Source organism: Narcine bancroftii, chromosome 5, assembly GCF_036971445.1.
Source record: "Narcine bancroftii isolate sNarBan1 chromosome 5, sNarBan1.hap1, whole genome shotgun sequence".
Classification (NCBI taxonomy): Eukaryota; Metazoa; Chordata; class Chondrichthyes; order Torpediniformes; family Narcinidae; genus Narcine; species Narcine bancroftii.
The window spans coordinates 192,384,692-192,397,180 of NC_091473.1; the positions used below are offsets into that span (position 1 = coordinate 192,384,692).

A 12,489-nucleotide genomic window follows, 5' to 3' on the forward strand; every position below is an offset into this window, starting at 1 on the left:
TTTCTTAAATGTATTTACTGAGGTCGCCTCCGCGGCTTCATGGGCGGTGAATTCCACAGATTCCCCACCCTCTGGGAAAAGCAGTTCCTCCCCATCACCGTCCTAAATCTACCACCTTGAATCTTGAGGTTATGTCCCCTCGTTCTGGTCTCCCCCACCAATGGAACCAACTTTCCGACCTCTATCTTATCTATGCCTTTCATAATTTTAAATGCTTCTTTAAGATCCCCTCTCTTTCTTCTAAATTCCAGCGAGTACAGTCCCAGACAACTCAATCTCTCCTCATAGGCCAAACCCCTCATCTCTGGAACCAACCTAGTGACCCCAAAGCTCCAAAGCCGGTCCATCCTTCCTCAAGTGAGGAGGCCAGAACTGCACCCAGTTCTTCAGATGCGGCCTCACCAGGACCTTGTACTGTGGCAGCATAAACCTCCTTGCTCCTAATTTCAATCGCTCATACAGTTCAATCCTCATCATTCCCATCCTTGTTCCGAGACTGTGGCCAGGTCAAAGTCCCTCCAGCCTGAGAGACTTGCAAAGCTCCCACCACCACCCACCTTCACTTCCTCCTGAGTGATCTCCCCTTTCTCATCCCCAGATTTCATTCAAATAGATGGTAGGGTGGGTGGTGGAAAGTCCGCAGAGAGACGAGGGGAATGGACAGAGAGGTGGCAGATGGAAAGTGGACAGTCATGTCCTTTGGTAGACGGGCAGACTATCCCTCAGATGGGGAGAAAATTCAAAATTTTGGTGCAAAGGGACTTGTGAGTCCTGGTGCAGGATTCCCTGAAGGTTGACCTCCAGGTTGGGCCGGTGGGTGAAGAAGGCAACTGCAATGTTGGCATTCATTTCTGGAGGAGATAGCAGATCAGAGCAGGGATGTGATAAAGCCCTGGTGAGACCTCACATGGAGTACTGGGTGTCACGCGACCAGTTGCACTTGGAGGCAAGCAAGGAGTGCAATCAGTGGCGGGTGGACGCAATAGTCCTCGGGTGAATCTGAGGTAAGGCGGGAAAACCAGGGTTTATATTAGGGTAAGTGAGGATGGAGCCAACCATCTGAACCATACGCAAACAGTGATTTCAAGTTCACTGCACTTGGCACAGTTTTGGGCACCATATTTGAGAAAAGACGTACTGGCGTTGGAGAGGGTTCAGAGAAGATTTACCAGAACAATACCAGGAATGAAAACGTTAGTAGATGAGGAATGATTGCCAGCCCTTGGACTATACAGAAAGATGAGGGGGGAGAGAACCTCATGGAGGCATTTCAAATGCTGAAAGGCCTGGAACATGTAGACGTGGCGAGGATGTTCCCCGTGATAGGGAAGTCTTGGACAAGAAGGGCATCGATTTGAAACAAAGATGTGGAGAAATTTCTTCAGTCAGAAGGTCGTGAGTCTGTGGAACTTGTTGCCACAGGTGGTTGTGGAAGCAAAGTCGCTGGGTGAATTTAAGGCAGAGATTGACAGGTATTTGATTAGTCAGGGCATCAAGGGTTACGGGGAGGGAGGATGGATTAGAATGGTGGAGTAGACTCGATGGGCCGACCTGCTCCTAGATCTCCTCCGCAGAACAATCCCCTTCACCCAGGGATGGCCCTATTGAGCTGAAGTTTCACTGAGGGAGACCAAAGCAAGCTGGTGAGGGGTTCAGGGCAGGCCAAGCAGGTGTCCCCTCTATGGCCCGCTTCACTCACCCTGGAGATGGTTCACAGGGAGTTTTGGATGGTGCCCGAAGGGGGGGCATTACACAGGGAGCTCCAATGGGCTAGATGGGGCAGGGGAGAGGGGGAGGGGGTGAGGTAGGTGAGATGTAAGCGAGGGGTAATGAGGTGAAAGAGGAAGATCGATGGGTGAGAGAGCAGAGATAGGGGGTGGGACAGGACAAGGTTGGAGGGATGGAAGGTTGAGGGTAGTGGGTATTGAGAGGAAAGCATGAGAGGGGGTGTGAGGTAGGATGAGGGTGGAGGAGGTTGAGGGAGGGTAGAGTGAAGGGAGGGGTGAGGATCATGGATGGTGGGGTGGAGAGATGGAAAGGGAGGGTTAGAGGGATAAGGGATGAAGGGTGGCCTGAGAGTGAGCAAGGGAGGAGGGCGTGAGGGTGGGTGAGGGAGGAGGCTGAAGATGAGTGAGGGAGGAGGGAGGTGGGAATGGGAGGGTGAGGGTGTGGGTGATGGGTGAGGGTGGTGTGGGAGGGTGCTGGGTGAGGGTAGATGAGGGTGAGGGAAGGTGCTGGGTGAGGGTGGGAGTGGGTGAGGGAAGATGCTGGTTGAAGGTGGGCCTGTCCCAGTCTCACCATTGATGAATTGCTGCTCCTCGGGGCTCAAGATGCTGGCCAGGTGCCCCCCCTCATCCCGGCAGCTCTCTTCTGCTGATTCCCACGTGCGCCGCCCCTTCTCATGTTTGTAGCAGCTTCCCAGGAACTTCATCCAGCCAGGGTCACAGGTCTGGACGTCTGGGCCGAGGGAGTGAGAGGTCATCAGATACAGTGTGGGGCTCCCTCACCACCCCTCCCACTCTGCGGAGCACCCTCAGTCCTGCCCCTCCCACAATGCAGGGCTCCCTCAGTACTTTCCCCCCCCCCCACAGTGAGGAGCTCCCTCAGTACTGCCCCTCCCACAGTGCGGAACTACCCCAGCCGCAGCTTGGTACTTCCTCGGTGCCCCCTCCCCCCAGTGCTGCACTCCCTCAGCGTAGCCCCTTCCACCACGCACTCTTCCCGGGTGACCCTTTCCACATTGAAGCCCCCCGCCCACCCTCAGCACACTCCCGCGGGTGCCAGTGGAGGGCTCACCTCTGTGGCACAGCCTGCCTGCGTACGACGGAAGGCAGAGGCAGGTGAAGCCCCGACCCCGTTCCTCGCATGTTCCACCATTCCTGCAGTGGTTCGGGTCGCAGGAGTCTGGAAGCAAGAGCAGAAAGAGGTTGTGACCCATCACACTGTGAACTGATGGCCTGTGATCAGTGGGCACAGTGTTACACCCTCTCCAGTCCATGGGCAGAGACCCTTAACCCCCAAGCAGCCAATTGCCTGATTCGTGTTCTCTTCTCACTCACATCCCACTTTAAGTAATCCCTGTGCCATAGGTACTCTGTGATTAGTCAGGGATTACTCAAACCTGCATTAACCATTAAGCAAAATAGAATCCAGCACGGGAAACAGGCCATTCAGCCCCTCTAGTCTGTGCTAGTCCCGCTGACATGCACCCACTCCACAACCCTCCAGGCCTCTTCCATCTATGAATCTATCCAATTTATTCTTAAAACTCAAGATCGCGCCTGCATTCACCACATCGTTCTACACTCCCACCACTCTCTGAGTGAAGAAGTTCTCCCTTTCACCCTGCCCTCTCTCCTAATGGAAGTGAAGAGAGCCAACTCGCATTTACTCCGTCTGGACCCCTCATAATTCTGTAAACCTCTATCAAATCTCCCCTCAGCTCCAGGGAATAAAGTCCCATCTGGTTGGACCTTTCCCTGTAACTCAACGGTTCTCAGTCTTTTTCTGTCCACCCACCCCACTTTAAGGGCAATCGGTGTTCTGCGATCGGTAAGGGGTGCCTTAAGTTGGGATGTGAATGGGAAGGGAAGGTTGAGAATCACTGTTCTGGACCCAATGGTTACTGAAATATTTTGCTGGAGAAAAATTGTCCTTGGCCTATTTCCTTTGGAGTTGCGAAACCGTGCACATCCCACCTTAAGCAATCCCTTACTAATTACTGAGCACCGATGGCATTGGGATTACTTAAGGTGGTTTGTGAGTGGAAAGAAAAAGGTTGAGAATCACTGTTTTAATCGTCCCTAATTGACTCATTACGTGCATGGTTTTATAACATTTCTATAAACCACCTTACAAAATAAATAAAAATAGTGCCAGGAAAAGATAATGTAAGGCAGTGCCTTTGGTTCATTGATCATTCAGGAATCTGGTGGCCGAGAGGAAGAAGCTATCCTCGTGCTCGTCTTCAGGATCCTGTACCTTTTTCCCCGATGGTAGAGGGCATGGACAGGGTGGTGGGGTCTTTGAGGATAGAGGCTCCTTTTTTTAAGACCCCGCCTCATGTAGACGTCCTCGATGGGGTGAAGTCTGGGGCCATGATGTCGCAGGCTGAGTTAACAACCCTCTGGAGTTTATTCTTGTCCTGAGTGTTGGCGCCTCCGTACTGGACAGTGATGCCACTGGCCAGAATGCTCTCCACAGTCCACCCATAGAAGTTTATGAGAGTCTTTAGTGATGCACCAAATCTCCTCAGGCACCTCACAAAATATAGCCGCTAGCAAACCTTTTTCGTGATTGCATCGACATGAGGGCCCCAGAACAGATCCTCGGAGATATTGACCCCCAGGAATTCTTGACCCTCTTCACTGCTGAGCCCTCGAGGAGGACGTATTCCCCTGGCTTCCTCCTGAAGTTCACAAACATCTCCTTGGTTTTGCTGACGTTGAGTGCCAGGCTGATGGCGCGACACCACTCGACGGGCAGTGGGTGCTGAGTGGGTACGGGATAAGAGGGAAACACAAAAGTCTGCAGATGCTGTGATTGTAGTAAAAACACAGAAATGCTGGAAGAAATCAGCCGGTCTCACAGCTTCCACAGGAGGTAACTCTTCGGGCCTGAGCCCTTCCTCAAGGTATTAGCAGAGAACGGAAAGCGTCAGACTGAAGACTGGCGGCGGAGAGGTCCAGACCAACAAAAGGTGGGAAATGGTTATGATAAGGGGAAAGGTGAGAATTGATTTTGGCTTTGTGAAAGAAAACAGGGGGAGAGAGAGGGAGGGAGAGAGAGAGAGAGAGAGAGAGAGAGAGAGAGAGAGAGAGAGAGAGAGAGAGAGAGAGAGGGGGAAGTGGGGGAAAGGTGACAGGGAAGAAGAAAGGAGAGAGGGTTAACGGAAAACAGAGAAGTCCATCCAGTCAGAGGGAGCCCAGACAGATGATGAGTTGTGGTTCCTCCAATTTGCAGTTGGTCTCAGTCTTGCAGTGCTCGAGAACATGAATGGACAAGCCAGCCAGGGGTTGGGACGGGGAATTGAAATGGGCAGCCACTGGGAGGTCCAGGCTGTTGCGGCGGACAGAGCCAAGGAGCTCAGTGGAGCGATCTCCCACTCTGCTCTCAGTCTCTCTGATGTAGAGGAGACCCTCAGGGTTACACAACGAGTTTCAGCAAAATTCCTTTTCCAGTGAGATTGTGTGACTTAGTGCAGATGTTACAGTTATTGTGAGGATTAAATGCAGAGACTGATTGTGTGTGTTACATGGGGTCCAATGGATAGATAAGAAATAGGAGCAGGATTCAGCCATTCGGCCCATCGAGACTGCTCCAGCATTCAAAGGCTCGTCTCCACCCACCTGCCTTTTCCCCATACGCCTGAATTCCCCTACGATGTAAAAATCTACTCAATGTTGTCTTAAATATATTTACTGGGGTCACCTCCCTTGCTTCCATGGGCATTTGCTTTTCCCAGAGGGTGGGGGATCTGTGGAATTCGCTGCCCATGGAAGCAGTCGAGGAGGAACCCTGGCTTCCCGCTTAAACCCTGAGCCCCTTTGTGGGGCCCTACCCTTGGTTATAAGCTAATAAAAGCGTATGTTCTCCTTCCAGTCATGAGAGCTTTTATTCACGCTACAACCCTTCAAAACGTACCAGGGGTGCGTTAATGGGGTGTAAAATGGACGGCAAGGACTCGCGGGCCAAAATGGCCTGTTACCGTGCTGTATGTCTAAATGCATATCTAAAAGTCAACCCTGATGAAAGCATTTGTTGTCCAGGGTAATTAGTGCTGGGGTTAATCAATGGGAGGGTTTGATGGGTTGTGAGGCAGGGGGTTAGTCAGTGGCAAACTGGGTGGGTCTCCTCCCCATTTGGTGACTCTGTCTGAGTGGGGCACACTATTCGCCCCTGCCTTCCAGTGTGTCCACTTCACAGCCTCACTGGAGGCTGATCCCCCTGCTCTCCTTGTCAAACTGTTGGCCTTTTCAAATCACCTGGATCGCGCCCCCGGCTTCCCCCAGGCAACGCGACCTGTGTCCCCGCTCCAGCACTTAAATGAAGTTTCCCTTAGGCTCAGCCACTGCCCCACCTGCCTCCAGATCCAATGCATTCTGCCAGCGTGACTCCACTACCGGACTCATCTTCCCCTCTCTGCCTTCAGCAGGGACCACTCCCTCCTACCCACCGATCGCCCCCTTGGCACCTCCCCCCACCCCCGTGTCCACGCTTGCTTCGCTTGCACCCACGCCTCCTCTCTCATCCCTCCCCCCCTTAGGGGCACCAAACGGTCCTTCCCAGTGAAGCAACTCTTCACCCGTGTCTCCGTGGGAGTCATCCACTGCATCCTGAGCCCCTTCTACGAAGGGATCACTTTCCTGAGCACCTCTGCATCAGTGACTGGGATCTCCCTGTGGGACCTCTCCCCCCACTCCCGCATTGGCATATCTGTCCACAACCTGGCGGGCTGTCAAACCCAGTCCACCCATAAATTGGAGGAGCAGCACTTGATCTCCCGACCGGGACCTCTCCTACCGGATGGCATTAACGTCGATGTCTCCGATTTCCACCGGCCCAGTCCCCATTCTCCCTCCCTTGCCCATCTTTCTTCAGCTCTCCACCCCCTTCCCTCTCCATTCACAGAGCCTCCCTCATCCCTGTGTGACTGTGCTCCTCCCCCTCCCCCTCACAATTTTGATTGGGCATTTCCGACATTTTGCCCACACCTTGATGAAGAGCTCGAGCCCGAAATGTTGGTTCTGCATCTTCATCTACATAAAGGACACTGCTGCGTTTCTCCAGTGTTGTGTTTCTCCTTCAACCATCTGCCCGCTGCCCCTCCCCCCATCCCATTCCTTCAGGATAATCCCCGATGAATCTGTTCCCACTGGCCTTGCGCTCCCCATGTCCCTGAATGCAGAGCATCCTGGCGCATCAACGCGTTCCCCCTCTGCTCACTGAGGTGCTGCGAGATCCCCCCTCTCAACCAGCACTGTCCCAATCTCGAGACGGGACCGGGTACCATCGCTGGCTCCCCACTTGGCTCGCAACTGTCTCTCCACGATAAGGGGGAGAATCCAGTCTTGTCCCTGTGCTGCATTGCCTCGGGGATTAACATGCACTGTGTTGTGCGGTTGCACATGATTACCAACCCCGGTGCGGTGAAGAGGCTGCGCAGCTGGCATTGTGGCCAGCCTGACACTGTCGCAGCACCAGCAATCAGGACATGGAGTTCGAATCCCACCCTGTCTGTAAGGTGTTTGTACATTCTCCCCATGTCTGCATGGGTTTTCCCTGGAGGATCCACTGTTAACCGGGGGTTAATTGGGCAGAACTAGCTTGTGGGCCGAAATGGCCCGTTACTGGGCTACATGTCTAAATTTTAAAATTTATCTTCCACCCCGCACCAGATTCCCCAAATGGATGCTCTCAGAAGAGGTTGGCAGACAGGGAAAAAAAATAGAATCCATTTGGAAAAGCTGGATCCACACTGACTCCAGGGAATCTCTTGCTGATAAGCGGGTTCCTTGGCTGGTCTGGACTAGAAGGACCAAGGGGCCTGCGCCCGTGCTCTGCAGCGTAAAGACGGATATGGGGAAGCACTTTTGGAACGGGACTGCGTGGTTCTCAAGTCTGGGTACCCCAGCGCTCATAGAAACCCCATGTTGGTGGCAGGGGCTGGGGGTCCAGAGTCCCGCTAAGGGCCTCCCCGGTCTCCTCTGAGCCCACCAGATTGGAGCAGAAGTGAGTCAGCCAGGATAGCTCGGGAGATGAGTTCTGGACTGCGAGCACAGACCCACTGGGAGGACGGGCCAAGTGGTGGCAGATGGGCTGGAAAGTGTATGGTCCAAGAACTTTGGTCGAAGAAATAGATGGGCAGACTTTAGAAGGGGGGGGGAGAAAGTTCAAAATTCCGAGGTGCAAGGGGACTTGGGAGTCCTCATGCAGGTTGAGTCGGTGGTGAAGAGGGCGACTGCAGTGTTGGCATTCATTGCTAGAGGAATGGCAAGGGTGTGATGTTGAGACTCCATAGGGCACTGGTGAGACCTCACTTGGAGGATGGGTCACAGTTTTGGGCACCTTATTTGAGAGAAGACGTGCTGGCATTGGAGAGGGTTCAGAGAAGATTTACTAGTATGATACCAGGAATGAAAGGGTTAGTAGATGAGGAATGATTGTCGACTCTTGGACTGTACTGGTCGGAGTACAGGAGGATGGGGGAACCATTTCGAACGCTGAGAGGCCTGGATAGAGTAGATGTGGTGAGGGTGTTCCCCATGGTCGGGGAGTCTCGGGCAAGAGGGCACAACCTCAGGATAAAAGGGCATTGATTTAAAACAGAGATGTGGAAAAATTTTCTTTAGTCAGAGGATCGTGAGTCAGTGGGACTCATTGCTACAGGCGGCTGCAGAAGCGAGATCGTCAGGTGAATTTAAGGCAGAGATCGACGGGTGTTTGATTAGTCGGGGCACAGGGGAGAAAGACAGGGAGGGGGCTGAGTGGGAGGATGGATCAGCCCATGATTAGAGAAGACCCCGATGGGACAACTTCTGCTCCTGTATCTTGCGACCTATCAAAGCCGGTGACGTCAATGAAACCAGGCACTGGGACAGTGAACAGTCACCAGTCATTAGAAATTCTCCCGGGCCCGCGGGGGGAAAAAAGATTCTCAGGCTTGTATGTGACGTCTCTGATGATGAATTTGAACTCTGACGCAAATACAAACCAATCGAGAGCCACATCAAACAGGCCACGTCCTGCCCTGCATCTTGGGACATCCTAGCGTATCCTACATTTTGCAAAGCAAGATCACCAGTGTGAAGTGGGCCAGGCCAACACGGATCATGATTGGGAGATTTTCGCCATGCGTTTCCCCCGAGGTCGCAGGGCGCTGGGGAGCTTTGGAAACAGTCAGGTCAGTAGGCCTTTGATCCCCCGCTGCATGGAGAACCCATCCCGCTTCCCACTTGGGCCCCTGGGGTGGTGCGGAATGGGAGTCGGGACAGGTCGGGCCCGGAATACTGCGGCCCGGCCCCGTCGCCTCCCTGACAGATTCTTCCTGCGATAACCCAACCCCCCACCTCTCTGAGAACTAGGCCAGTTCTAGAGCTGCACCTACACCCGCCGTCCACATTCCCAGGGCTCCGCGGGGATCGATGGGAATGAAACAGGGGAAGGTGGGGGGGTGGGAAGATTAGTGAAAACAGAAGAGTTTGCGTTAGTTGCGAATCGGAATTCAAGAATAAGGATGCAGCACTGTTTTACTTTGTGTATAAAATACCTTTAATAATACTTTCATAGAAATTATTAGATCTTTCACTTCATAGAAGCTATCATCCACAGGCAAGACTCTCATTCTTTTGGTTAAAGTTTGTGCTGGTCTCTTCATCTTGACTTCTGGGCATTATCGGAAGGATGGATGAGAGGAGATCAGATGAGGGGTTGGGGTTTAGTAGTCTTGGTCACTGGTGTGGTTAGAGGTGCCAAGGGTCGCAAGGAATGAAGTTAGTAAGCAGCTAGGTCAGGGATTGCTAAGTTAAAGGTCAGGGGCGGAGGAGGTGGGGGGGGGTGCTTAAAGGATTGGAATGGAGAGGGCAAGCGGACACATGGTCCTCAAGTCCCTGACAAGGTGAAAGGGAGTTTGGAACTGGAAGCAGATGAAAATCCGATAATCCGGCACCTGATTGTTCAGTCACACAATACTCCAGAGGGTGAGTGGAGATAGAACACTACAGCACCATGCAGGCTCTTCGGTCCATCATGTTGGGCCGACCCATATACAACTAAATCCTCATCACCCTCTATCTCATCCATGCCAGCAGAATCACAGTCAGCAATGGGGAAGCGAGCAGTGGGGAGGTCAGTCAGCTTGTTGAGTGGTGTCACGATGTCAGCAAAACCGAGGAGATGATTGTGGACTTTGGGACGAAGTCGGGGGGAACGCGACCCAGTCCTCGTCGAGGGCTCAACGGTGGAGAGGGTCAAGAACTTCAAATTCCTGGGGGGGAGGGTTCAACATCTCCGAAGAGCCTCTACGTCGATGCCATCACAAAGGCAGCTGGCCAGTGGCCGCACTTTGTGAGGTGCCTGAGAAGATTCAGTGCGTCACTGAAGACTCTCATAAACTTCTCCAGGTGGACTGTGGAGAGCATTCAGGCTGGTGGCGTCACTGCCTGGTGCAGAGGCACCAACTCTCAGGACAAGAATAAACTCCAGAGGGTCATTAATTCAGCCTGCGACATCACAGGCACCGGACTTCACCCCGTCGAGGCCATCGACATGAGGTGGTGTCTTAAAAAAGCATTCTCTATCCTCAAAGATACCCACCCCCTCTTCACTCTGCTACCATCGGGGAAAAGGTCCAGGAGCCTAAAGACGAGCACTCAGCGGCACAAGGACGGCTTCTTCCCCTCCGCCATCAGATTCCCGAATAATCAATGAACCAAAGAAACTGCCTAACTTTTCATGCACGATTATTTGTTTGTAGTCACGTGGTAAATGGTTATAACTTGAATGTTTGCATCTAATGATACTGCTGTAAACCACCAAATTTGGTGACAATAAACTCTGATTCGCTCTGAAATGCCCCTAATGTTCCAGCCTCCACCACCACCCCTGGCAATGCATTCCAGACCCCACAACTCCCTGTGTAAAGAAAAAACGTATCAAGAATGTCTCCCCTAAACTTTCCTTTCTTCACATTGTACTACTCCTGCCCTGGAAAAAAGGCACTGGCTGTCCACCTTATCTACGGCTCTCAGAAGTCCTCTAATAAGACACCCTTCTTGGCTCCAGGGAGAAAAATCCCAGCTCTGCTAACCTTGCCTCATGAGACATATTTTCCAAATCCAGGCATCACCCTGGTGAATCTTCTCTGCCCCCTCTCCACGTCCTTCCTGTAATGAGGTGACCAGAACTGATGTGCTAAGGCAGTGGTTCTCGACCTTTGTCTTTCCACTCACATACCACTTTAAATATTCCCTATGCCATAGATGTTCTGTGATTAGTAAAGAATGTGGGTGGGAAGAAAAAGTTTGAAACCCACTGTTTTAATCGTCCCTCATGGACTCATTATGTCCATGATTTCAGAACTCCAATGGAAACAGGCAAATGATAATTTTTCTCCAGCAAAATATTTCAGTAACAATTGGGTCGAGAGCAGCAATTCTCAACTTTCCCTTCCCACTCACATCCCACCTTAAACAATCCCTTACTGATCACAGAGCACCGATGGCACAGGGATTACTTAAAGTGGGATGTGAGTGGAAAGAATTGGTTCTCACTCAGAGCCAAGTTTCAGAGAGCCTTGTCATTTTGGTTTTGCTTGGACAAATCATCGGGTTCTGGTTCCAGCAGACACGATGCACCGGATTATCGAGATTTCCTGTCTCGAGACAGACAGCTGATGACAGAGTCAAGGTTGGGGTAAGAATGCATGCGAGGAGTAGGGTTAGAGGGGAAGGGGTTTTGAGGGGCATGGTCAGTAATGAACTAGTGTTAAAGTGGGTCAGGTCAGAAGAGACGCTGGGGCAATTTGGAGGGGGGCATTCGCTGATTTTAGGATGAGCCACTGGGGGTGGTGGGTGGGTTGGCTGGGCTAGAACAGGACGGGTCCTGGCAGGGATTAAAAGAGTGCAGAGGAGATTTACTGGGCTACTGCCCGGACTTCAGGAATGGACTTACAGAGGAAGGTTAAGCAGGTTGGGGCTTTATTCCCTGGAGTGGAGAAGAATGAGGGAGATTTGATAGAGATTTAAAATCACGAGGGGGACAGAGTAAATGTAAGCAGGCTTTTTCCACTGAGGGTGGGTGAGATACAGACCAGAGAACACAGGTGAAAGGGGAAAAGTTTTGGGGGAACTTTTTCACACAGTGATGGGAGTGTGGATCGAGCTAACCCTGAAGTGGTGAATGCGGGCTCAATTTTAAGATTTAAGAAGAATTTGGACAGGAGCGTGGATGGGAGGAGAATGGAGGGTTGTGGACTGGGTGCAAGTCAGTGGGACCAGACCAGAATAATAGTTTGACATAAAAGGAATCTGTTTCTGTGCTGTAATGTTCTATGGTTTAGCGGTTTCATGGGGCCTAGTATGAAGGTAAGGGGGTGGTTTAGGTCGGGGCCAGAGATGGGTCTGATAAATTATGGCAGGCAAGGTGGGGAGCTGGGTCAGTAGCCCAGGATGCCTGCTGGCAGTGTGGCCAAGAGGGCGACGACAAAGTGCCAGTAATTACCTGTCAGCTCTGCAGCCTGGCCGTGGGTGACCTGTTGTGTCGGCACGGCAGGTCCAGAGGCCCCATGGATATCGGCAGGTGGGCTGGACGAGCTGACCCCGGACACAGCAGCCCGGATCTTGGGTGTGGAGGGAGCTGGCGGGGTCCAGGGCTGCTGGGAACTGGAGACGGGAGAAGAGGCTGTGCTGTGCCATTCTGCCAACCCTGCACTGGCTGGAGAGATGCCGTCTCCCGCCTGAGAGACTCCAGAAGGTGTCAGGAGGGGGTCCC

General features: G+C 52.5%; 1 protein-coding gene across 1 annotated transcript in view; it reads right to left on the reverse strand.

Moving 5' to 3' along the window:
* LOC138762882 (brevican core protein-like) overlaps positions 1-12,489 on the reverse strand; it is a 60,064-nt gene that overhangs the window by 5,343 nt on the left and 42,232 nt on the right. The window contains exons 8-9 of the mRNA XM_069936401.1: positions 2,797-2,904; positions 2,299-2,457 (exon numbers count right to left, since the gene is read on the reverse strand). Coding sequence (XP_069792502.1) covers positions 2,299-2,457; positions 2,797-2,904 — 267 coding nt within the window. The remainder of the gene's footprint in view (positions 1-2,298; positions 2,458-2,796; positions 2,905-12,489) is intronic.